At 42.2% G+C, this 27,519-nt stretch overlaps 1 protein-coding gene across 1 annotated transcript in view; it reads right to left on the bottom strand.

The window, feature by feature from the left end:
• Positions 1-880: 880 nt before the first annotated feature.
• Positions 881-27,519, bottom strand: part of UMODL1 (uromodulin like 1) — a 57,737-nt gene continuing 31,098 nt past the window's right edge. The window contains exons 14-23 of the mRNA XM_037377974.1: positions 25,009-25,121; positions 18,107-18,320; positions 16,473-16,610; positions 14,314-14,777; positions 13,552-13,694; positions 12,170-12,406; positions 11,218-11,377; positions 8,137-8,221; positions 5,195-5,402; positions 881-2,893 (exon numbers count right to left, since the gene is read on the bottom strand). Of these exons, the coding sequence (XP_037233871.1) occupies positions 5,215-5,402; positions 8,137-8,221; positions 11,218-11,377; positions 12,170-12,406; positions 13,552-13,694; positions 14,314-14,777; positions 16,473-16,610; positions 18,107-18,320; positions 25,009-25,121 (1,742 nt within the window). The 3' untranslated portion in view covers positions 881-2,893; positions 5,195-5,214. The remainder of the gene's footprint in view (positions 2,894-5,194; positions 5,403-8,136; positions 8,222-11,217; positions 11,378-12,169; positions 12,407-13,551; positions 13,695-14,313; positions 14,778-16,472; positions 16,611-18,106; positions 18,321-25,008; positions 25,122-27,519) is intronic.

The following is a 27,519-nucleotide window of genomic DNA, read 5'->3' as shown; positions in this document are numbered from 1 at the left end:
GAAATTTTTTATGATGAGGCTGGTGAACCGCTGGAACAGGTTGCCCAGAGAAGCTGTGGATACCTCATCATTGGAAGTGTTTAAGGTCAGGTTGGGTGGGGTCTTGAGCAACCTGATCTAGTGAAAGATTTCCCTGGCCATGGTAGGGAAGTTGGACTAAAAGACCTTTAAAGATCCTTTCCAACCCCAAAAATTGTGTGATTCTTTGATGCCTCAACCGAACAAACTTCTGTGTCTCAGCATGAAAAGGGACACAAAGGGAGACAGCGCTGAGAAAATAGTGACTGCTAGCCACCGAAACATAGCACAGAAAAAAATGACAAAAAAAAAAAATGGGTGGCAGCTGTGCAACACTTTTGCACAGGGATGAGAAAGGAAGCATTTGGAGCAAGTGCTAGTGCTCTTCCTTACTTTTCACACTTGGATCCAGACAAGTCCAGTAATGCCCCCAGGGTAAGCTTCCTTGAGGGTAATCTCTGAATACACTGCTTTTGGAGCAGCTGTCAGAACTGTACAAATCAAATGCCCAGGGAGGCTGGTGTGCCATGAGTTTCAGATTGGATCACCACATTGCTGCAATACTACTATTGGACTGGGAATGTTGAATATTCTTTTGGTTGTCCTTGCTTCAAAGCATGAAACTAAAAATTTATTTGCCCTTTGTAATGTTGAAGAAAGAGATTCTTAGTAAATGTAGGTACATAATTGTTGCTAAGTGCAGTCCATTGGTGTTTGGATAAGGTCATGTGTTTTGAGTGGTGTTTGAACATTATACTGATACTTTAACAGTTCTTCAGAAGCTGTCACATCCACACAATGCACATGTCAATACCTGTGACTAAATCATAAAAGGAAAATATAACAGGACAAAAGTCAACAATAAGTTATAAGAGTGCTTTTATTAAGACATCAGAACTCCAATAAACAGCCTCAGATAGTCACAATAGCAGTTTCTGCCAAGCATGCAAAGTATCAAATACAAGCTACTGTTTTACATTTCTTCCTGAAGACTAGTGCTCAGCCTTTGTAAATGGCATAGCTCCACTGAAACCAATAGGCAGATCTCTAGTCTGTCACTTTCAAGCAGTTCAGACTGTAAGTACTAAAAACTAGAAAAATATTTATAGTAAAATAACTTAACCTTTCACTGTGTGGAGAAGGCAAACACATTAGATATATTTGAGAGTAAATGGAGCAAAAGTTAAAAAACTCCTACATAATAAAAAGCTAGTGGTTATGTTCATCAGACTCTAAGATTGCAAAGATAATTTGTAGTTTCACTAATGAATTGCAACCAAATGGATCATTTTTATGTCAGGATCTGGCAACTGATATTTCAGCAAGCAAAAGACAAGGATTTTTACTCCTTAAAGATCCATTTGACTCAAAAGCAGAATGCAAATGATCATTCCAAAATTTATTGATGCATTTAAAAGGTGTATACATAACCTCTAAGATCGATCAGTATGACCTTTTGCAAAATGTAGAAGTCCTTTACCCAGTGATCTTATTACCTAGCAGAAATTGGACTAGGAGGTTAGAAAAAAAGCTTTCCAATGTTATTCTGTACAAAAAAAAATAGTACCTAAATGCTATGGATACTAAGAGCATTTGCAAGTTCTATTTAATGACCAGTTTCCACTGAGTTATTTGTAATGGTGTCCATTGAGCTTAAAGAGGAGTTAACCTTATTCACTGTAAATTACTGAATTATAAGTGACCTAGATACAGCAGACTCTGTCACTGTGTAGGAGAAGTGCATGCAGCAATCAGAACCAAGGGGTGAGGGGACAAGTTACCACACTTCTTCACTCTCCATCTTCTCACACGTTTACTGAAGTGGAGGTTTGGGGCAGCAGAGTGAAGAGTGCCCTGGGAAAGAGTCCTGCAGGTGATGTTTACTGTATGGAAAATATTTTTGTTCTAGTTTATCCAGCTGAGCAGGCTGTTGTTGTATCCCATGGAGCATGTAAAATAAACCTTTGCTGCTGCACTAATGGTAGGGTCTTGCAGCCAGGCAAAATTCAGCTCAAATTTATAATATTATGTTGCAAATGGAATGCTCTCAGCTAGGTAGGCATCACGCTTTGTGGCTTGACTGCACAATCATTGTGGTCTAATTAAACAGAATACAGAGGTACCAATTGACTTATCTGGAAATCATGGGCTGCCAGTAGCAAAAATAGTTTATTTTTTCCTTTTTCTTTTTTTTGTTTTTTGACTGAGTCCTTGTAGATTAAAGAGTTTACAATCAAATCCCAAAACTCATGCTGAAGAACATTCTGAGTAGGTTAAGCCCCAGATTCACGGTGCCTTTTCTTTATATGGTGGCAAATCCAATACTTGTTCTTCTGCTTCTGTGTACCTAAGGCGTTGCACAATTAGGTCTTCAGTGTTACGGCAGACCAAAGTTTCAACCTCACCTTAAGTAAATAATTAATTACAAACTGAAAAGTAAATCTTTCTAAGGGTCTGCTGATTTACTTCCTGCAAGATTTATAGAAACATGCAACTTGTCAATAGTAATGACACAAATGATGCTACGATGGGCACAGAGCAACATGGTACAGGACAGCCAGATCCTGAAACTTGATTAGAGAACCATGAAGTCTTTCTTTATTCCTCTCTATTTAATCAATGGGAAAAAAATGCCAACATTCACTTCAACCAGGAGCTGTGGTCACAAATAGTTCTTAGGACACTAGGGATGAGCCCAATGATTGCAAAAAAAAAAGGGGGGGGGGGGATAGAAGCCTTTTATATGTGACATTAATGTGGAAGAGTGGAACAGTCGGTGTTGCAACTAGTCAAGGCCACCATTGTGAACAGTAATAAAAGCCAAATGCTGAGTGAAGACAAGCTTCAGTTCTCCATGTGATGAAATACGATCCAACTAGAAAAAATAAAAAAAGAACTAATCACAATTGATAAAGATGATTGGTTACCTTCCAAAGAAAGTAAATACATAGGAAAGAAGAGCTGAGTAGTTCTAGCATCTAAAAGGAGCCAATAGCTGAGGCTCCAACATGGCATATAAGCGTTATGAACCTGACAGTATCCCTTATGCTACAACCTCATTGCACAACTCCAGAATTCCCATTACCATCAAATATTGCAATCACTCATGACCACTGATAAGAGTGGCTTCTGTGAGAAGTTGCTAGAAGCTTCCCCTGTGTCCAATGGAGCCAATGGCAGCTGGCTCCAAGATGGACCCACTGCTGGCCAAGGCCAAACCCATAAGCAACAGTGGTAGCACCTCTCTGATAACATATCTAAGGGAGAAAAAAACCTGTGCAACAAAATTGCAGCTGAAGAGAGGTATGTGAAAGTAACAACTCCACAGACACCAAGATCAGTAAAGGAGCGGGAGGAGGTGTCCCATACACCAGAGCAGGGATTCCCCTGCAGCCCATGGGGAAGACCATGGTGAGGCAGGCTGTCCCCCTGAAGCCTATGAAGGTCCACGGTGGAGCAGATATCCATGCAGCCCATGGAGGACTCCATGCCAGAGCAGGTGGATGCCTGAAGGAAGCCACAACCCTGCGAGAAGCCGACGCTGGATCGGGCTTCTGGCAGGACCTGTGGACCTGTGGCTGAGGAGCCCATACTAGAGCAGGTTTGCTGGCAGGACTCATGACCCCACAGGGAACCCATGCCAGAGCAGTTCATGAAGAACTGTAGCCCATGGGAAGGACTCATGATGGAGAAGTTCATGGAGAACTGTCTCTTGTGGAAGGGACTTCATGCTGGAGCAGGGGAAGAGTGTGAGGAGTCCTCCCCCTGAGGAGGAAGGAGCAGCAGAGACAACGTGTGATGAACTGACCACAACCCCCATTCCCCAGCCCCCTGCGCTGCAGGGGGATAGGTAGAGAAATTGGGAGTGAAGTTAAGCCTGGGAAGAAGGGAGGGGTGTGGGGAGGTGTTTTTAAGTTTCAGTTTTATTTTTCATTATCCTACTCTGATTTGAATGGTAATAATTTCCCTAAGCTGAGTCGGGTTTGCCTTGACTGTAATTGCTGAGTGATCTGAGAGAGCCCATCTGTATCTTGACCCATGAGCCTTTTGTTATATTTTCTCCCCCCTGCCCAGCTGAGGAGGGAGCAATAGCATGGCTTTGGTGGGCACCTGGCGCCCAGCCAGGGTCAACCCATCACATCTCTGAAATGTAAGACTAGAGGAAGTAGAGCTAAGAGTGACTATTCAAGACTTTAAAAGCAGATAGCTGGGATATAGTGTTCCCTGTCCCTTCGCTGTGATATATATTAAGCATTATTGTACTTAGTGAAACTAAATTATCTGCAAATTCCATCATGGTGAGTCTGGTGAATTTACTGTGGCAGCTGCATTGTCATGTACAAGGCCTCCACCAGGAAAGAGTTATTAACTCTGCTAACAATGTCAAATAAGCTGGTTCCCTGGAACAGAATTGGATCCGCAGTAAACATCCTTGAGCTGTGAATCAATGTTACATGCTCTCTCTCTCTCTTCCTCTTAAAGGGACAAACATACAAATGGTGGTGAGCTGCTAGAACACACTCATTTTACAGAAAAAGTGCTGAATCCTACGGTATTCTGGAAAAGTGTTAAATTCCCAAGTTGCAGAGGCAGAACATGTGGTAGTGGTTAACACTCTTCCGAGCTCTCTTTTCAGGCTCTCTGCAGGTACTTGTAAGCACTGCCTATCCATTATCAATATCTCAAGCTCTTTACGTCTAACATACCACTATTACCTTGAAAAACACCCCCTCAAAAAAAAAAAAAAAAAAAAGAATTCAACCCAAGTTTGGCAGAAGGGGATAACATTTGAAGCAAATCAGCTTATGAAGCAGATTTATAAAGATAACGATAAAGTTTCTGTCTTTTATTATACTAATCCATGATCCAAAACCAAAAGGGATACTTTTTTTCTAGAAATGGTTACTAGTGTCCTTCTAAAGTGGTGTGTCATTTACTTTGACTGAGACCAAAGCCATGAAGGAATATGAAAACTGTCTTCCTCCTCTGTAGTCTGCAGCATTTGAGAACAGGCAAAAGTAGGAATTTCATTGCTACTTCTATAACCTTCACCCACAGCAAACACGGCAGGATGTTCAAATACTCTTAAACAGAGGATGCTCATCTGCAAGTATTTAACCATTCCAGGAAGAAATAAACAACTAAAAAAAGTAACTGATCATAATTCACTACTTACATCTGGTAACCTGGAAATCACTAATCATAGAACACTTGGTAGCTAAAGTTGTCTGACTTGATTCTGAAGTTGTATCTTCTCGTCTTTCGCTGGTACTGGAAAATGAGAAGGCTCACAACTCCCAGCACAAAACCAAACACAGCAAAGGCAATGAGGATGATGTATCCAACTCCCATCCCAGACTCCTTCTCTCTCTCCAGATCAGATGCTAAAAAGAACAAGGGGTGAAAGAAAAAAGTCTTGAAATTACTGAATCTTTTCCTGGGGTAAGAAACAAGCCTTTCTTACAAATTAGCCAACACGCATGTTGAAGCACAAATCTGTGATACAGAAATGCATCAGCCTTTTGGAGAGGGTGATTCTCATGTAAGGTCTGTGAGCCATGGTCCAAGTCCTCTTTTTGCATACAAGTGTATAGTCCCTGCAAACATGAATGTAATATGTCTTTGGAATTTGACACTACAATTTTCTGCAAAAATAAGAATTAAAGCATCAGCACTGGTGACTTTTTGAAATGTTGCCTTACTTCCAGAATAACCCTAGAGGTGAAGCATTCTCCCATCTTTATCCTGTCCCCATTCACCTACAATTAATACAAACAACTTGATTTGCTTTTATCTCATATGTAACACTTCTTTAAACACAAAATATTTGGGGAATGATTCTTTGTGTGTGCTGGGTCTCTAAGCTCCCATTCTAGTCAGCAGAGATCTGGCTGGGACAGTCAGTGGAGGCAGGTAAGTGAATCACACTGAAGTGGTCATCATGGGCTCAACTTTGCAGCCTGAGTGTAGGCATCCAGTGCCACCTGAGAAGCCAAAGGTTCCTACAGTGTCTGCACAAGTCTGGCCGACATGGCATGGGACCTGCAGGACACCTATAGTCTTTTGGAATAGCACTCAGACACTGAGGGGAAGGAAAGAATGGGCACCATGGGTCACGAGCACTAAATGCCTATGTGTGGGCAAGAGTCAAGTCCCTTGTTGCCAGCTATGTCCCTAGGCTCCACTCACCAATGACAGAACATGTTCAGATGGTTCACATGTAGTCACTTCCATGTATTTGTCCAAATCTGCAAGCAGAATTCTCTCTCCCATTAACATTATGCCTCTATTCATGTTTGTACACGTACTCTTGCAGACTTCTAATTCACTCTTGTAAATGCTTGATGCACGTACAAAAACATCTATTTGTCTGCATACATTTTCAGGAAAGCACTTATTTAGCCAAGCACTTGTGCAGCACCTGAGGTGCACAGAAGACAAACACTAACACATACATGCCTGTAGAAACAAGACCTTTGGCCAAAGATCACTGCTGCCAGCCACAGAGGTATGTGATAGTGGTGTCCAAGCTATGCAGTATCCAGGGCATCATTCCAAGACAGGCCAAAGCAGTTTTCCATAATATATTTAGGCTTATTTCTGAATTTCAGTATGAAACAAAGGAATCAAAAAGAAGAATCACAATGGAAATGGCAGCCTGTAGCCAGATGCAGACAGAACGGGCCTTTCTGAGGATGTTACCAGTGGTCTTTGCTATAGCATGTGGCCAAGCAGTATAGGTGGACCAGTTCAAGCTTTTTTCATGTTTCACTGCAGCAGCTTACCTGACATCATAATTCATGTTGCCTCCTTGAACACAAGAGATGTATAGCACTGTCTAGGTCTAGCCTCACACTTAAAATGTGATATGAGTACATAAATTGGAAATAAGAGACAACATCTAGTAGTACCACTTTTGCCTAGGAATCAGGGTATGTCAGCCCAAATAAAGCTGCCCTCACCAGAGTTCCTTTTGTGTAATGACCATTTTTCAATATTAGAAATACACTGGAGTATCCAGTGAAAATGAGAGTGAGATCTACTTGATCTAAGTGCTGTACAAAGAAAGCTGCAGTAATTGTTTTTAAAACAATTTAAACTTTGTTTTATTTAAACAAATTTAAACAAAACTTTAAAAAGTTTTTAAGAAAGAACTAATTCAGAAATGAACTGGAGGCTTATTCTAACAGAATTATACTTGCATATAATGGAATTAAAATACAAAATGCTAAGCCAAAGCCAGTTTTTATCACATCACAACTCAGGAGAAAAATATACCTGGGACCCACTAACAGTCCAGCATTAACTGATCTCCACAGTCATAAAAGCGTTAAGTGACTGGCAGAACAGGCAACTAGCAGGAGGCAAGGGGGTGATTTCTGTCTGTTCACAATAGCTACATGTTAATCTGATATCGATGTGTACAAATACTCTCAGTGAGTGTTTTATGCTAATAAGATATGAATACAAATGACTAGAGGAGGCCAGGTGACTGAAAATGTTAAAAGCTCACAGGCGCCCTTGAAAGCATTACTCAAAATAAATGCAGGAGAGGCAGATGCATAACAAATTAGACCTTGCTTGCACACAGTGCTCATGTTCACTCTCTGTTAACCTGTACTGTACCACTCCACCAGATTAACCAAGGTGCTTTGTATCAGCTGTGCTCTGTCACTTTCCCTCATGGTAGTAATGAAGTCAATAAGGAAACACAACAAGACATTCTCTTATCTCCTCTGATTTTGCACTTCAGAGCTCAATATAATTGCAGTCTAACAACAGCGTAAACACTTGTTAAACTAATTGCAATCTAAAAGATTCAAGCTGCTTTCGCACTTTACAATTGTAATAATTGTTTGATTTTGTGGCTGTTGTACTTGCTACCCTGTGCAAATAGCTACTTTATCCTCTTCCTTTCTACATTCCCTTGACAGTCTGACAGTAACTTCAATGAGGAGGGCACATGCTTTCCCACACTGTCACATGGCTTCAGGAAGAACGCCTGCTCTTCAGAAAAATATGTAGAGGGGCGGGAAAACCTTGAGGTTCCTTTGCCACTGAAGAAGAATCTTGACAGAATCTGTGTCCCCTTTTTGTAAGCGTCTATTCACAACTCACCAGCTGATTTACACAGGGGTCCCCAGGATGTTCTGTGTGTAGCAATGGTTTCACCAGTCTTCAGGAATCGAGCTGCATGGCATCTCTGTAAAATCAATTCAAACTTCAACAAGTAATATCGTTTACTAATTAAAACTACAAAGTCTTCTCATAAGTATGTGAAAGCCCAGTGCTGTTCTCACTCATTGGGGGTTTGGTTTTGTTTTGTTAAACTGAAATGAGCACCAAATGGAAGTTCAAAAATAATGGTATTGGGGAAACATCAGCATAAAATCTGTAATTAGTTATACTGAAAAATACTGCTGTGAACAGACGTTTCACACAGACAATCTTTCTTTTTATTAACTTTCTGTTTTAGAGAACTCTCATGGGAGAATAAAATTCTGATGATTTCTATAAGCCAGGGTTTTGTAAACATTATTGTTTGGGTGCTTACGCTGCCCATGGCAGGCAGCACCAGCAAAAGCAGTGGCAACTTTCAGCCCCTGCCAAGCTGTGTGCCATTTTGGAGCAATGCACAACTTTTCAGTGACATGTAAACTACTCATCTGGGAACTACTAGTTTGAAAGCCCTGCCCTGTGAAATGCTGGGGGTTAGCTGCTTTAGCTTTGTGTGAGCAGCACTTGCAGAATACACAGCACACTCCTCTTCTGCATACTTCCTCTGTAGCACCTTTCAGTGTGTTTGCTGCCTTTTTGTTTTAAGTTGCAATCCATAGCCTGTTAAGATTATTCAAATGATACTGTGGCTCTCCTGGAAGTGCACATAAAAACAGAGAAACTGCAGTACCATACTACAATCAAGCAAAAGAAAGCAGGGTAGTGCAAAGCTGTCTTACCAGCTTGTCTACACAAGAATGTCTCACCAGCGTTACCAGCCTGGGTACGCTGAAAAATCTTTATAAACCACTGTCAGCAAGTGTCTTTAGCTGGGTCAGCCCCCAGAAAAATACCCATGCAGCTATGACTTTGGCCTACCCTCAAATAGCTTTCCCAACTAGGCAGACCCATTAGAGATTATGGTTACGTAGCTGCTCCCTGATGTCAATGATTTTTTGGTTCCATGTGGCCATGGAGCAGCCATGTCCCACTAAACGTATGCATGGCAGTAGCACATCACTCTTCTCCCCGTTCAAAGTCATGTTTCTTACTCATTTCTTACTACATGCTCCCCAGCCTATTTTTTCTGCTCTAAACTTCAGAGCACCTTGCTTTTTTCCACCAGAAAACAAGGAATAAAAAGACTGAGTAAAAAGAAATAATACAACATGTAAGTCTCAAATTTGTGGGCCAACAGATGAAGCAAATCTGCCCTGAAGGAAGTCAGATCAGAAGATCAGATCCCAGACCTGGACACTTTCCCAGCCACCTCATGTTATTTGCAAATATAACCTGTTCTTCCTCCAGTTTTCTTTGATATTTCTACTTCCTGCAGCTCCCCCTCCCTTATTCATAAAAGCCATTGTCATCCTGTGTAGATGTGCCTAGTAATTGTCTTCTCTGCATAGCATTTTAATCTCGATTTGAGATACAGAATTCACTAACTTTTCATAGGGAGTACGTTTTGCACAGGAGAAAGAACAATATACCTCATATAAATGAATAATACAGAAATTAATGGTATAGAATATATGAAAGAAGAGAGCCCCACAGATTAACTTTTCTGTGCTTTGTTTACTGAAGTTGTCAATCTCAACCAAACCTCATCCTGGGCTAGCAGAATTATCCCATCACCGACCCCTGTAGTTAGATCAAAGCCAGACATTTAATTAACGGTGTTACTAACCTTCAACCCGTACAGCTAAAGCCTGCTCTAAAAATAAACCCACTGGCTCCTAGCAAAGCAACTGTTTGACTCCTTGTAGCAGCCATATCAGCCCACTCGGTCCCTGTCCCGCCCATCCTTCTTATTCCCCTGCCTTGCACACACCACAGTGTCCTTCCTCAGCTGTGCGGGACACACGGGGAACTCATGGAGGGCACCACCTCCACTGAAGCACTGATTTTTAACACACAAATTCAGCTGTGGAAACTGGAGCCATCTTTCCATCTGTCAGTTGTGTTTCCTGCCCCAACTTTTTTTTTTAATCTGGAGGAAGCTTTGTACTTTGAGAAAGGAAACAAGTTTCTTCTGCTAGCCATTTTTAATCCTTTAGGAAAAGATCATTTGCTTTATAATGGGGTTAAACTGAGTTATTTAGAGCTAGAGGAAAGTGTTAAACAATGGAGGAACACCAAACTGCTAATGAAAACATCCTTGGTAGAAAAAGAGCCAGGAAGGCTGGCAGAGGGACAGGAGAATTCCTGTGTGTCTGCTACAAAGAAAAAAAAAACCAAACAAACCCTCAACAGCAAAACCTATTTTCTTCTTATTTCTATGGTAGCAATGCACTTTCATATGAAGCAGTGTGCATCACTTACTTAGAAGTAAAAAGAAACAAAGCAATGCTTTGGAACACAGAAAATTAGAATCTGAAGTTGTTATCAGAACATTGCTTGGTTTATTGCTTCAAAAAGCAATACAGCTTTAAAAAATCATAAATTCTATTAGTCACAGCCCTAGAAACTTAATGCCACAAAGCTTCCTTTCTTGCCACCTAGACTCTCACCCGGAGAAGCAAATCTCTAGAGGGGAAAAAAAAAAGCACAGAAAAACATCCCAAATCAATTTACTCAGACTTTCCTGCTGACACTGCCAATATAGGTGCTTGCTTTTTTGTGACATGTCCATCTGAGCTGTCATATTTCTGAACAGCCTATCTCATTGTGACTTCTGTTCATTGCCTTCTAGACATCCCTGTGCAGAGGTGAAAGATTCAGTTCTTATGTTCCCCAACTTTGATTTCCGCATCTTACACGCAAGCTACATGCTTTTAAATACAAGGATGAGGAACGGGAAGAAAAGCAGACACTTCCATATGGTTGCAGTTCTTCCCTGATACTCTCTGCTTTCAGCAGAGAATGAAAGAAAACTTCAAGCGCTATTTTAAACCCTGTTTGGAAACATTACTCCTTCAATTCCATAGCAGGAGTGCATATGGCACGTCGGAGAAAAATAGAATATTGGAGAAAATCACTTACTGTCCTGCAGGTGCTTCCTGGGCTGTCCATACAAATACGAATTTTGCAGTGTAAGTAAACCACAGAATTGTTGACAAAGGAAAAAATTTTCATCTTAAACTGTGCTTTGCTTGAATTCCCATTCTCTAGCAGTGTGGTATACGTATTTGGGACAGAACAGCTGAAAAGGAAGAGAAAAAACATACATAACAGCCAGGGCTATAGAAGGTTATAGCATGTAACTCAGATTGTAAGGCTCCTTTAGCAAGTCACAGCCAGACCCTCCGTGAAGCAGCTCTCCAGCACTGCAGGGGTGATAAGGGGCTATTTGCTGCTTTATTCTTATAGTAACTGAATAGAAAGAGGCTGTAGAGTTTGAAAAGAAGGGAAAGAGCGACAGTAAGGATTTAAAGTTGACTTCACCACACTCAAGTTGAAAGAACATCATCATATTAAAAAGAATAGATTTTGTTACTGAGTGAAAGGAGTATGCTGTATTTTAAGGTGGTAGGTGAGCCCAAAGAACATGACATCAGGGTGATGTTAAGGATCCAGACAGGAACAAGCCTCCTCTTTTACCAGAGGCTGTGTTAATATTGTGTGTGAGACATGACACATAGGAATCAACTAACCTATGTCTTCACTGAGGAGAGGTACATAAGCTCTTGGTAAAGCTGAACCACAGAGAAATAAAGCACACACTTTTCAAATGCTCTTTCGCTACTGATTGCCAAAACCACTATCAGGAAGACAACCAAACTGGAACAACTACCACATTACCCTTTGAAAATATTTTCTTTTCATACCTACCTTACTCATTCAAAGCAGGCATGACCAGTCTAAATGGTAAGGAACCATGTATATAAATGATAAGAACACACATAAAAGGCATTTAAAATACAACACATTAGTAGTTAGCACCACTGGAAGAGCTAAGACATAGCACATGTTATTGCAAGTGGCATTGCTGTACCTGTTGCTAATAAAAACAAACGAGAGGGGATCCACTGAGTTATTAGTTGGAGTTGCCCAGCAGTCAGTGAGGACCACCTTGAGCTTGCTGTCTGCTCTCTGGATCCCCACTTCAATCAGTACGTTGTCACTGGCAGAGATGCTGAAATTTTGGGGTATTGGAGAGTTTCCAATAAACAACTGCATTTCTGTTCTGAAGTGTCCAGATCCATGCAAATCCTCAAAGATGGTGTAAAGCCTGAAACATCAATTAACCTCCTTTAAAGACCACAAATTTGACTGTGTGTTTCTGTAAGTCATAAATCAGTGCCCATTTCTTCATCTCTTGTGCATTTAAGTAGTGAAGAGTTATCTGCAGTCAAAAATGTTAGAACACCATTCAAGAGGAAAGGGTGAAAATGCATCGAGTTTTCAGTTGGAAAGGTGGGGACCATGGAAAGCAAGTGGGAAAATCCAAAGGGTGGAATGTCTTAGCAATACAGATAAAGCAGAAAGAAATATTTGAGTGGAATAGAAGGAGAAGACTATGAGCTGTCTTAAAGTTCAAAATAAGGAGACTAAGAGCTTAGTGCAGAAGAGAAAAGAAAAAAAATGAGAAGGGCTGAAATTGAACAGTAAGTGAGGAACATGAGAAAATTACAGAGGTCAGAGAGGGCCTGACAAAGACTTTGCAGGAGGGGATAGAAAGGAAAATATGATGTCTGAACAGAAAGTGGATTTGGTGATGATAGCTTAAGCATGGTGCTACACAAAGGAGAGGATGTGCACTTGTATGAAGGGAGAACATTCACCATTAGAGCAAAGGTGGTGCTGCCACCTTTTCTCTCTGTGAGTGTGGGCTCGATTTTCTGTGAACAGTGGATTTGATTCCATCTTACTTGAAGATGGGGCCTTCCATAAAAAAGTATTTAGATTACATATCTTCCTTTTTTCCCAACTTAATTAAATAAGGATTTGTGGGGGTTAAAAATTGCCATCCTCAGAACCCACATAGCAGTCTGCATGCCTGCATCACTTGAAAAGATACATCATTTTTATGTTCCAAAAGCAGGAAAATACTGCTATTGCTACATGTGATTGCCCAGGAAGGCAAAGAGAGGTCAGAAATTCTGACTCCTGAACCTGCACCAGTAGCTCCCAAAGGTTTATTTTCACCTATGGTGTAGTCAGGCAATGGCCAAGCTTGTTGGCTGTTGGATCTATTGACAAATGGAGTCGAAGAGAAGCACATAGCAGGGGTCACTTGAGCACAAGACTCACAGGATGGCAGACTACTTATCATAACAAGTAATGTCACTGGATATAGCTAAGGTCCCTGGGGATTTTTCCAATGCAGCATTGCTCAGCCACACAACAGCATTTCAAAGGAGAGAGGGTTGTTACCCTTCCGCAGAGTATCCAGAGGAAGCCAGGAGATCATTTTGAAACACACAGTGAATGGGACTGGCAATTTTTAAGTGGTGAATTACTCTCTGAGCAGAAACATCATTCCGAAGGATGGTTTTCACTACAGTATTAGTCATGTTCTGCAAGACAGGAAGAGGAAAGTGCAACTTGTGAACATCCTCCTGGCTGCAAAAATCAAACAGATTAAACCTCTAGCATCTTAGTTGCTGTACTATGAGGTAATGAAAATCCACCAGCCTTCCTCCTCTTCCTTAGTCTGTTATGATCATTGCTCCATAAGGGAATTCCTGTGCTTTGGTGTGGCCTGAACATAACTTTTGGTTTGGGATCCAAAGACATAACCATCACTCTATGTCCCCACTACTGGTAGCAATTGGAGTATTGTCCAATACGATGATAAAATTGCTTTTAAGAAAAGAGAAGCTTCTGACAGCTGCAAAGGGAACCCAGAGAGGCATGGGAAGTGACTTTCAGTTTGGAGAGGCCCTTGAGTTTTGCTGCCTGACCTCAAAGATTCCCCTTCTCTTTCTTGCTTGACCCTTGTCCCAAACAGAGGTAACTTTCCATCATAAGGAGGGAGTTTCTTTCTCTGAAGAAATTCCTTATCCAACATTTCAGCAACTAATAGGATGGTATACCTAGCTAAGGATCTGCCATTGCCCCTCTCCTCATCACCCCACCCCCTCACAGAAAAATTTTCCCAGGGCTTCTCCACATTCACTGGCTCAGGGGACTTACAGTCTCAACTTCAGTGCCACAGTCACTCCAGCCTGCCTGCAGCACAACGTGAGTGCCATTGCTGATGCTCACATTGCAGCGAGGCTCCCCCAGGTACAGGGAAGTTTCTGGGATAGACTCCTGCTGTAAAAACCTTTTCTGGACAGCAAGGACAATCTTCTCAATTTCACAAAACACTCTCACTGCATCTTTAATGGAAAACTCCTGGGCAGGTTTAACAAGGGGGAGAGGAGATGCTTGAGGAGAAACATCAGGAGTTGACACGGGATCCATGGTGAAAGAAGGCAGCACCACGCTGGAGAATGTGGTGTCCTCAAGAGCTCTTCCTTTGTGTTCAGTAGCAGAAAAGTCCAATAAAGCAGCGGAAGAAACATGAGCTGAAGTTTGCAAAGATGTTGCAGGTAAAACTGTGCTGTATACAGGTTTCTTTTCCATCATTGTTGCCTTCTGGCTGATAGGAAATGCTGAAGAGTGCCAAAAATAAAGGTACTGTTGTAATTTACAGGTTCAGATTGATATCATAAGGTAAAAGCAAACTTTTAGGAGGAAATCACAGTTACTGGCAGGAAACTAGCTTCTTTTGTTTTTTTAACCTACTCTACTTACTGCCAAAGCTGTGGCTTTCTTAAAGAAGAAGCCAAAGAGATACATAAAGTGCCTGTGAGTAAAGCTGAAGTGCTCTGTTTCCTGAGAGCTGCAATAATTAGCATGCTCAAGTAAAACACATATACACAGCTTTTGGAAGATCAGTGATTGCGAGAGATCCCCCCTGTAAGTTGGTCAGCAAGTGTTCATATGTTTTTGCCTAGTACTATAGGAGACTGCACACTTTGGGATGTGAGGTACGAACAGAAGCAGAGCTTGATAAAAAACCTGGCCCTATTTGTGACCAGTTAGTACCCAAAAGATGCGACCCTGAGAGCTTTGGAAAACCCATTTTGGGGAAAGTGCAGGACAAACCTCACAGTTTGCAGGCCCACATTGTACATATGTGTCTTGAGAGACAGAGTAGGGAGTTCAACAAATGTGCTTGAAGAAATCTTTAGTGGTTTCAGGAAGAAAGCAAGCAGGGGGAAAGGGGAAGCAGAGGCTGAGATCAACATCTGTGTGTATGTTGAACACTCAACATCCAGCACAGGCTCTGGGGTTACCCCATGACTCTTTGCTGGTAGAAACCAAAGTGCTCATCCACCACTGACTTAGAGAGCACCAAGATAACAAACTCCATTTGCAGTGGAACACAAAGAATGTGTCTCATTACACAAAAAATCTCTGAAATAATTTCAATGGGTTGTATATACAAATAGCATCTCTTTTCCAAGCAACATATAAACTCTGTACATATATATATATATGTATAACATATACACACACACACACACACACACGCACATACTCCTAGAACTTCCCAGCTTTTGAAAATGCCCCAAATTAAGAGGTTGTTGATTTGAATATAAGAGGAAGAAAAAGAAAAATCTGAGCTCTTTCAGAGCTAAATTTCCCAAATGCTCGTTGTCATAATGCTAAATATCTTGGTTAAACAAAACTGAGGAAATGCTGGTATCAGTTGACAAATCACTGTGACTTCAGCCAGAGAGTAGCTTATCACTGTGGTTACAAAACCAAATATAAATTACTGAAGAAGCCTAAAAGAATTTAGGACCTTAAAGACGTCATACGTCAGCTAACAAATGATTTAAGGAAACAGTGAAGCTAGATGAATTGACTCATACAAAAAAGTAGTTTGTAATACCAACATATCATCCCTGCTGCCATACCGAGGTCAAACCATATACCTAGTGCTTTCTGTTACCTTCTTTATTATCTCTGCTGTCCCCTCTGCTACTGCTAATGAAAATAAGTAACAATCTTGACAATTCTATCTCATTTTAATGGCAAATATGAGAAAACAGAATTGTTAAAAGAATCTTATGAAGACAGCATAAAATATTAATATAGTAAACTTTCATGACAGAGTATTACAGTCAGAAATACTTAAAGTCTGCTGCAAGATTTTTCCCAATAGGATCCAGCTGAAAACAACAAACCAAATTCATCCCTGGCAAAATTTCAAGACCTGTGGCATGTGTGACCATGATCCAGTAAAGATCAGATCACTAAGCATTCAGTTAGCCATTAGATAATAAAACTGTATTTGCCTTCACAGCTTCTTCCAGGCCTTTCTGGATGCACATCAGCAAATCCTTCATTGCAGTTGCACTGGTAAAATCCAAGCATGTTATGGCATGATGCGTCTGGGGAGCAGTCATCGTCTTTGCTTTTGCACTCATCATAATCTGTCAGGTATATTTAAGCAAAAGGCAAAAATGGAAAGAGTATGAAAGAAAATGTGATGGTTCTGAAAATGGAGCACGGTCTTATCTTCATAATACTATGGTGGGATTACACCTCTTAGGTGTGATACTCTACTGTAAGTGTCATGCAGCTGCTGGGTCTAGAAGAGGTGGGATGCTGGAAGCACAGCCTAGAGGGCTAATTGCAAGGCATTGACAAAATCCTCCAGGAGCTGTACTACCGATGGTCCTCGGCAGATACCCACCCTGCTGCAGAGCTCCTATCCTCCTAACCTGAGCAACAGCCTGGTGGGATGCTTCTAACCCCGGGGGCTTCCTCAGTTGCCTCCCCCATTTCACACTCCTGAGGAGATGGTTAGTAAATGCCTAGCATGAGTGAAGCAGGAGGGATGTGCCACTGGTCCAAGTTGCTTTCTTAATTTTTACCTTGCCAAAATTTTCACTTTTAGAAGGAAATTCCCTTTCGCTTCCCAAGGTCTAATTGTAACTGTGCAAGTAAGGATGTACCAGCACAGGTGAGACTCAGAAAGCAGCACTAACTGCCTGCTCTGTGGCGACCTGCCCCTGAAGCAAACTGTTTTAGCACAGGTTTAAGGAGGTCAGGCATTCTACAAAGCGCTGCCACAAGAAGGTCATGATCTAATACTAATTAATGGGATAACTTTCCAAAGTCACAGCTGTGAGGCTAACAGGCAAAGAAAATGTACAGGGCAGATCATAAACATGTTTCTGAAGTCATTTTGCATGAGATTCTAATCGATAGCTTATAACAATATCCTTTAGACAAATGTATCATGTTAAGGATATAGAATTTGGTATGTTTTTCAAAGATGACACATCGACTTGTGAAACACAATTCAACAGCAGTTAGTCAGGAGACTAACATTTCTTTTACTGACATAAAATACATATACAGGAAAAGAAGTTGCACAATCAGCCATGGTACTGGTCTTGTTAAAATGTGGAATTTCACCTAAACTCCCAATTTACAGGTGTGTGAGGAAAACACATACTCCCAGTGCAGAAGAATTTGCATGTTTATTCATTTGTTTGTTGGAGTTTCTACCTCATGCAAAATTATCAGTGCAAAGCAGAGGGTAATGTGTTTCAAAATTATTTTAAACAAAGCTATTTATGTCTGTGTACAGGGACCTGTTTCCACTTGCTAGCTTATAAAATCCTCAGTTTGTTACCACTGTTTCTAATGTCTCTATACTTCTCTATAAAATTAATCTAGCTATAGACCAAAAGACCAATTGGTTTTGTCCTTTTGGATCAGGAGTACCTCACTTCTTATTTCATCTTTTGATGTTCCCTGAAAAAGTTTATTGATGCTTAAGCAGAAGCAGTATAAAGAGAATGGCTTTTCATCCATCTGTTTTACAGACACTTCCACCTCAAAAAAATACAGATTAATAGTAGACTTTATCACCTTTCTAGTTCTGAAGAACTATTGTAGGGCACAAGGTGCTCCTTACCAGTTATGGAGAGACTGCTTTTGTCAACCGTGAAATAGGAGCTGTGTTCAAAGGCATCACGAAAAGTGGTGATGATGTAGTAGATATCCACATCTTCTGCAATCAGTAAATTGAAGCTTACTACTGTGCTCCCATTAGTAATACCTGTTATCAACACTTTAATCAGACCAGCATCCATCTGCTGCAAAGCCTCCAGGGGCAGAGATTTATGTACCTGGAATAAAAACAAAATGCATGTGCAGATAGACACATAGAAGCAATTACATTTTAGGTTTTGTACACTGCCCAGAAAAGAGCATTATTGTCATGGCTTAACCTCAGCCAGCAACTAATTGCAATCGTGCTTCATATTCTGGAGGGAAGCAGCAGAAAACTGACTTTTTGCTTTATAATGTTTCCACTCTACAGCAGCTGAAGAATATGGTATATATTTAACCATTAATATTAAACAAGTTAAGCAAGTAAGATTCATCACTAAGAATCATCTGTCATTTGGCACAGGTCCTTGCCTCTGACAATAGAAAGGGAGGAGACTGCAGGGAAGCTCCCATGTTCTGCCTCTCAAAATGCCTCCAGGGAGTGGGGGCAACCCAACATGAGGAGAAGCTGCTGATGGAAGTAGAAATGCCTCCTGACACTCCACGCTGCATATATATCTCAGAGGGGTCCCTCAGCTCAGGTGGGTTACAGCTTAGAGCAGACCACCCTCAAGCCTTTCTTCACAGGTGGTTTCTCACCAAACAAGTGAGCCAAACAAGTAATGCCTTTTTTTAAAATGCCTGGACCAGGGTAAAGAAAACAGAAACGTGTTTCATTTCACCAGCACTGCCACACAGTTCAACCTCCCATCAAACTACTCTTCAATTTGATTTCAGAAATATTTCATTAAAGTCTTCTTTGAGGAGTATTGTATTATTTCTGCAAATTCTGACTGTCATCAGGGCACAGAGCCCTGACTCATGGTCCTCCTCAAGAGTCCAAGAGCCAGGCTAGGATGGGTCTGCACTATTTTAAATAGGAACAGTCACCCTCGGTGTATTGCAGCACCAAATCACAGCTGAACTTAGCCTAGTCTGAAAAATCAATAAAATAAACATTCACAGTCTGTACACAGTAACCTTGGACTTCACTAGCGGTCTAAGAAAGCAAATGCCACCTTTTTCAAAGCACACTGAGCATTAGTCATAACAGCCCCAGAAGAAGCCTCCTTTACCACACTGGAGCGCAGGATGGTCTGCTTCTGTGGGATGGGAAAACACAGCCCTATGTGAGGCTCTACATCACCTGGGCTGCTCAGCTTCTCCACCATCCAGCTCCAATGGAGGCACCAGCCCCTCTTGAAGGGATAAACTGACTGGAGCTGTATGTTCGACCTTTTCCCTTTCCACCCTTCAAGGCAGGGTTGGGTACCTCTGGAGAGCAGCCACCCACGGGAACATCTGCTCCTCCTCCTCCCACAGGAGAGCAGTCCATAGGGTAGGACATCTAGACATATACAGGAGCCCTGGGCGGGGGGGGGGGGGGCGGGGGGGGGTGTGCATACAACAGCATTTGCGTTTCCAGCACCATTCCCCTTCATCTCCACGCCCAGCACCAGCCACTGGAGGAGCAGACACAGGTCAGATGACATCATCTCATAGGACCAACCCCAGGACAAGACACAGGGCTAATATTAATTTAGCCTTCAAGGCTATGTTGAGAAAACATTATACAGAGAAATACAGCCTATTTCTGAGAAACTCACCACAAAGAGAAACTGGTAAACATCCACAAGTTCTCCCCTCCGTCCTTTTCCTCTGGTCACCCAGACAAAGGGCCCGATTAGACTGCACTGTACTCCCTGCCAATCCGCATGTCCCAAGGGAAAGCAGGGTGCGCACACACACACACATACACACAGATTTACATGCCAGGTCTTACCCCAACATCTAGCCACTATGCAGGAAAAATGCATACCTGAAGACCAGTTGCCAGGGTAAGCCCAGGCTGCGTGATACCATCCATCAATGTCCTGAATTTTTCCATTAGAGCTGTGTATTTTCTTCTCTCCCTTTCTCCAGGAGATGCTCACAGATCCTCTGTGTTTCGTAATATCTTTCATGTTTGTCTGGGAAGTCTTTTTACATTCTTCCATACTTACAAATAGTACAGCAACAGAAAGCGTGGGACATAATTTCAAAGCCTGCATCAGGCAGGTAAGACAGGCTGTCCTGAGCTACTGATATTAAAATTGACTTAGAAATTGCCAGCAACAGTGCAACAGGAGACTGTCCACAGTAAGAGATCAGCTCCCAGCAGCACATGAAGAATAAATCCCATGCCATCCCTGCCAGGCATCCTAAGCCTGAGATACACACAGCTTCCTTGTATGTAACAGCCACTAGCTTCAATACAGGACACAGAGAGATGGAAAGAGCCACAGAAACACCTAAATTTTTGTGATTTCTCAGCGTACTTGCTCTTTGCCTTCGCCTTCCAGCAGCTATCAGGGTCCCAGGAGATACCAGTATAGAGGAAGGCGCAGAGCAGCAGAGCAACCACACCATATGGGCCAGACAAGCAGCACTTGGCCCAGGTAAGATCTGGAATGTTGCTGCCCTGCACAGGAGAGTTGCACCTCTTTCCCAGCACCTCACTTTGGTTTAGGCCCTGTGTTTATGATGTATTCCTCAATTCTCTAGCTCAAATTTCCAGATAATTAAGGGGGCAGGTGGGGGCTATGTTGCAGTCGCCTCCAAACCCTTCTTCCTCTACATGTCTTCTGCAGGAAGTATCTAGAGCAGCAGGGCTGGATTTCAACCATGAGTTTAAGGCAGGGCTTACGTCAGTGATGTAACACTTAGGGATGCAGGCAGAGACTCCTACTAGGGAGACCCTGGGGAAGAGGCAAGGCAAGGGGCAGCGATGGGGACCAACGGGAGAAGCAGCCTCATATCTCTTGCACCCATGCACAGAGCTTGTGCATTTTGTGCTGGATTCTCCCGGGACATCAGAGCTTTTGCACAGCTACATGCCAAGCCTGACTTACCTGTCTGCTGTCTGTTATCCAGCCCTAACTTACTTGCCCGCTACATATTATCCAGCCCTGCAGACCACCCTAGGTTTCGCAGGCGTGCTGCAACCCTTTTCTGAGTTGTCAGAGCTGATGTGTGTTGAATGCACTTGGTGGCAAAGTAACATTGCACGAATCAAACCCCTTATGTGCACCTGGAAAGGGCTCCCATGCACCTGGAAGTCCTAGGCAGCAAATCCTGCCAGTGACCCGTGGGGCACACAGGCAGAGCCAGGAGGATGGGAAGAGCTAACTTCCCTACGGAAGCCTGGGTAGATCGTAGGCTGTCCTTGTCAGCCCAAACATCTCCTGTTTCACCAAGTCAGGGGGCTCTAGGGCCCTTTCTCCTCCCTCTTTCTGCTGTTTCACAAGCATGTAGTGAAAAGTTGGAGGTCAGCCCTATGTTTTCATCCTTCTTAGTTTTTGTCTGAACTTCTAGACATCAAATACACACACCTGTGATGTCCTCTTAGCTCACCCCCTATTTCACCTGGATTCCCTTCTCATCTATCCTGAAGGTTTTATTTTATCAGTGGTTCTTGTTACCTCAGGCTTGGGAAATATTTGTGTCTGGTTTTTTGTTTGTTTGCTTGCTTTTTTTCTGTCCTTGTTCATATTTTTCCTCACAAAGCAGGACTCGGAGCCTGAAGTGTCAGGGGAAATTCACGGTGTTTATGTTTAGCCACTAGATGACACTACAAAACCCTTTTTCCAGAAGGCTACAGGCTTTCACAACAGGTACCACACCCTAGGTTATCAAAATAACGGTTGATACAGAGGGGCTAGAACAAAAGGAAAAGAAAGACTGAACCTTTTTAGAAGGAAACATCCAGTATATAATACCCTTAAAAATAAAGTTCTCTTACTAGACAAATAAATTACCTTGGGATCCATCATTGTATCGACAATTTCTGTAGCACAAAAGGAAACATGAGCAATGCCAGACGAGGACAAATCAGTACGCCAGAAGAAGAGAAACAAGAATGGGAGAGAACATGAGAAAAATTAACACCAGCGTCGAGGGAAGGGAATGCACCTTGCTCAGGCAAGAAAAACGGGAGGCAGATAAAGTCCAACTTCAGGGCCAGATGGAAGCCACACTAAAACCGGTTTAACAGGGTGGAAAAGGCCAATGTTTTTTTGAGCAAAAAGAAAGTGGCAGACCCAGGCAGCCAGGCTAACCCCATGAGTGGCTGTGGTATGTTTGGTGGGTTTTTCTCAGACCACTCCTCTACAGGTCCCAGGTAAACAGCAGTTCATTGGAGCTATTGTGGGTACCCGCACCAGAGCCTGCATGGCCAGCAGAGCAGGGAACACACTGGCAGTCTGGAAACTGGAAATAAGTAAGTAAAAGGTACATTAATTTGAACAGAACTCTGCATTAAGCCTGGTTTTTTCACTCAAAAATAATCCTCTCCACTGTCTGTGCTTTGCTGCCCCTTCAGGGAGAAGGTACTGGAGCACACATCTGCCCAGCCACCATCACAGCAGCTTTCAAGATGTCCCAAATTGTGGATAAACGCAAATTAACAAAAGGAGTGAAATTACACTGGAATAATGAAACTGCCTTAATCTCTGTATCAACACTTATTCCACATTCAGACAGCTTTAACTGCCATCATTTTAAGTACATTAAGCTACATCAAACAGGCTATGTCACTTCCAGATGAGCGGGTCACCTTGATAAAGCAATGTCAGTTATTAGTTTCACACTTTTTGTCACTCAGATAACTCCAAGACACCCAAATTCAAAACACCCTTTTCACTCAGGAATTTAATGCGCCTCAGTGAATGCATTTTCAGTTCAAACCTTTTATTTTCCTGATTCATTTTCTTGAGGACAAGCCCTAGCTGCCGTGATATTCCTCTAGGCTGTTGCAAAAGACAGATTGAGCATAACCTAAGACGAGTAAAATACTCTTTCACCCTTAGCTATGTTGTTTTCCAGTTGCATTGCAAGGAGGATGGTGAAACTAGCCTGCACAATGACAGTCAAACTGTCACATCAAGTTTTCAACTCATTCTCATCTACACATTATTTAAATGACGGTATTTCCATTTGCTGTACTGCCAATTTAACTACGTGGCACTCAAGCGCTGGGGCAGCTCTACACTAAAGAACTTTATACACATTAGGATTTATAAATCCTCTGAATTGCAGATGATGACTCCAAAGAGGTTTTAAAAAAATCTCTGCCAAAGCCTATTTAACTGGAACTTGACAGTGCTTTTAAAGCCCATGAAACTTTCCTCACTTACTTTAAAGGATCAACTTCTGGCCCTTATAACCTGAAAAGAAAACATGCAGATCTTTCTGTTTTCCTAAACGTCCTTTTCTTTGGCATCTAGAAACACAATGTTTGCAATAAAACACTCGCAACATATTTTGCCATATACAGTAGCTGTGCAACTATAGGCTATTTACTGTGGTACAGAGATAGATGGAATCAACGCTAAAACATCTCACCAGCTGATCCACAAAACCAGTGCACTGGAAAAAGGAGTTAGTTCCTCATAACCACAAGTGATCACTTTCTGCCTGAAACTTTGAGAACCAGGTAAAACTGACACAAAACTTACTTTAGTTCCTTTATGCAATCATTTTACAAATTTTCTGAATATATTCATATCTGTGATGTTGTGGATTAAGATATCTGACTGAACGAAGAAAATATATTCATTTCAGTCCATCTTAATACTATGCTATTCCAAAACAGCCTCAGGCAGAGAGTATTGCTGAATGAGAGTGAGGTCAGTGGAGAATTGCTCCCTTTTCACTTTGCTAATCATGTCACTCTCATTTTGTGACTGTTTTCCTGATGTGACGGCTTGGGGCCAAAAGAACTCTGAGAAAGCTGTGCTCCGCTAACACATCGAGAAACGTGTGAACCAGTAATGACCAGTGGGAAACTTATTTGATACCCAAGAAAACAGCATGCACAGCTAAACAGATTACACTTTGCCATCTTTGCAGTTGACTCTAACAAGACGCTGGCCTGACCTCTGCCCGAACACACGCTGCTGTCAATGCCCCCGCGGTGGACAGCTATATTTCATTGACAGGTCATAACTCTGTAGACAGCGAGAGTTTGGGGACACCTCTGCAGGATTTGAAAACTCATACAATTGTCAGCGATGGATTTATCATCAGAGTTATTGAGGCCTCTAAAAACACAGATAGTTAAGGGAGATAAGGAAGGCAATAAAGCAGCTCAGCGTAAGTGGTTTTACAAGCACAGGTGTGTTTGAGTAAGTAGCAGCAGGAATAAACTTCTGATCAAATCACTAAGACATTTGGAAAATGATACTGTCAAGGCAATGCCTGGGAATTATGAGAGCATTGAAGGCACAGCTATTATCACAGTGTGCTTTGATATCCTGTGCTCTAATTAGAAGTGAGGGCAGAGGTGACTTATCAAGAAACCACTCCCTTTCCAGATACTGAGTTACAAAAACATGGATGGTTATGAGAAATATCAGCCTTAAGATTCTATGACAAAGGGTAATAACAGTCATACAGTTCATCAATATACCGCTGTGCAGAGCAAGGGTATCAGAGCACTTTGAAAATAACCATTAACTTTTCATCACACCCCTGGAGGAAATCAATAAGCCAGTATAACCAGGTAAGAGAAGCAGAGGAAACAGAGGCACCAGAGAATCCCAAAATCCTGATCTCACTCTAAAATACAGCCGCATGCTCATGTTGTAGTTTCCAAAAGTTAGGGGAACTCAGACCTTACAGGTGTGTCAAGGGACACACATGTGGCATATGGCCTTCATGGGAAAAAGAACGTATATGTGGTTTCATTGAGGCTGGTAGCAGGTCACATCCTTCTTAGCTACTTACTTCGTCAACAAAGAGCTGTGCAAAGGTTTGGTATTCCTCACTGCTTGTATTGCTAAAGCGTGGAGAGTATTTCATGTTTGTTATCCGTACTCTGCCGCTAAGTTTCTGGACAGCTGCAAAGTAAGAAAAAGACAATTTAAATGCATGTCCCATGGACTGTAGTCCATAAACAAGTGTGTGACAGTCACTGTCATGCCTCACCACACAGGGTATGCATCAACTCATAACAGCAGAAGGCCAGCCCTCTGAAATGTAGCCAAAACCCTAAATGCCTAAACGTAGCCATCCAACACCTTAGTCTGCCCTCTCTGACCTCCAGATGACTCTCAAGAAGGGCACCAACCTGCTGTAGGTCTTACATCAGCCAGCTCTGTCTTGGATGCTATGTGGCATCTGAAATGCTGCTCTATGGCTATGTTCAGTCACCTGAATAGCTCTCCCAGCTCCCTCTACATGCAACATGGAGACACCAGTCCCTCCAGAGAGCAAATCATTGCAGCACCAAGGTACTCTCTCCACCTTCAGAGGAAGGCTAGACAGCTGCCTGAGATCAGACGCCTACATTTTAGACAACTATTAAAAGACAAGACAGAATCACAGAACCATAGAATCATTTAGGTTGGAAAAGACCCTTACGATCCAGTCCAGCCATTAACCTAACACTGCCAAGCGAACCCCAGCAGGGCGAGTGCTTCCTGGAGCTGTATTTGCTGAATCACATTAAGGCGGTTTCAAATGTTTTAGGTTATTTCTCAACATCACTGGGTTTGGCATTGCTGCTACAGGCACCGAAAGTGATCACAAGCAGGAGAGAAATTGCTTCTCAAGATATGATTCACACCCCTAGTATCCTTTTAGTGGCCAGCCGGGCAAGCTGACTGCTATCACCCAATACCATGACCCTTGCCAGGCCACTGTCTTCACACTGCCTTCCTAACTCCTCGCATAACAAGACCTAAAGTTTCAATGTTTTATATGAATATAGGGTAGTCTTCACCAAAGTCTTCACCAAGAACTCTATCATCTGGCTAAGGATTCAGTTTAAAATTGTTTCTGAATCAAGTTACCAGTTTTTACTTTCTGGTGTACCAGCTTGCTTTCCTCCCTACAGACGTCCTGATTTCAACAGTATATAAGGCACCGGGTTCCAGCTGTGAGACTGTCAGACTCCTATACTGAGTTTTAGTCTCCCATGTTAGTTGTTTTCTCTGAAGCAGCAAGAATTGAAAAGCAGGGCTCTGCGTAAACTCCGTGGACCTTGTTACATCAAAGTCGGTTCTAGTCACGCTGGGAACAATAATCCTTTGAACTGGGGCAAGTACTAGAGGAAAAGAAATAATCAAGTAAAGCTTTGCAGGGGAGAGGAGGAAGTCATGCCTGCTTAAAGCCAGCCACCAAAGCAGGCTTCCTTTATCCTAGCATACTTCTGATCCCAAAGGAACTCTCACAACCACTGATCAGATCAAAGGATTTGGGCTTGCTTTTTGCTATGGCTTGTCCTGTCATGTGAACATAGGTATTTAGGAGATAAACCACATTCAGTTATCTGATGGTGAGAGGGGAAAATGTTCTGAACAGTTTTTAAATGGGGGGAAAAAAAGAATTGGTATTTAAAAGACATGACAGACTATGAAGAGCTGGCTGAGGTTGACCCTCCAGGCCAGAGATGTTGCCACAGGGAGGAGCTATGTATTAAACTTCACTGAACGTGGAATTTTGCTCTCTGAATTTCCTGCCCCTGTTAGTGAGGTACCAGTATGGTGGCTTTTCCTCATGTTCCCTTATTCCTCTTGTTCTTGTCCCAGCAAAAGCACTTGACTGAATATTTGATTCATCAGACGAAGAAAACAAGTTTTTATAAACTGAACTTGTTTGTGTAGAATTTTTCAATTTGTTTTCCAGCTGGAAGAAAACGATCGGGGGGGGGGGGGGGGGTGCAGTTTAAATAAGCTATTCTGATATTTTTACAAAAATAACATTTTTTGTTTTCATTTAAAACAAACAAAAATAAACACAGCACTTTTTTTTACTCTTCCCTTCATTGAAAGGGGCAGGGGGAACACAAAGCAAAGCAGTACATGCAGCTTTTCAGTTCAGGTCAGTGTTGTTTGGTCCAAAATTATTTGCTTCCTCCTTTTGGCCACTGAGGTCCCAAATCAGTTATTTGTCTGGCTCTGTTCCCAGGTATCACTCATGCCAGGCAGAGTGAAGAATACAACATGAAAAAGAGAGAACACAAAAGCTGAACAGAGGCATCGTCATGACTGCCCAGAGAGCTTAGCAGGACTGGAGAAGTGGACACTGTGACACTGGTGATCAGGACTGGTGGTACAAGAGAGGCTGGAGAAGCAGCATAGCTGGCCTTACATGGCTAAAAAAGAGGTTTTGCAGGCAAAAAGGAATGAGGGAGAACCAGAGGTAGGGCTGGATGAGTGGAGACCCCCTGGAACAGAAGATCATAGGGGAGAGGAAGAGAAAAGAGCAGAGGGGATTGTGGTTTGGGATCGGAAA

Source organism: Falco rusticolus, chromosome 2 (genome assembly GCF_015220075.1).
Source record: "Falco rusticolus isolate bFalRus1 chromosome 2, bFalRus1.pri, whole genome shotgun sequence".
Lineage (NCBI taxonomy): Eukaryota > Metazoa > Chordata > Aves > Falconiformes > Falconidae > Falco > Falco rusticolus.
Note: the sequence above shows the minus strand (reverse complement) of the source record. Positions and strands in the feature narration are given on the sequence as shown.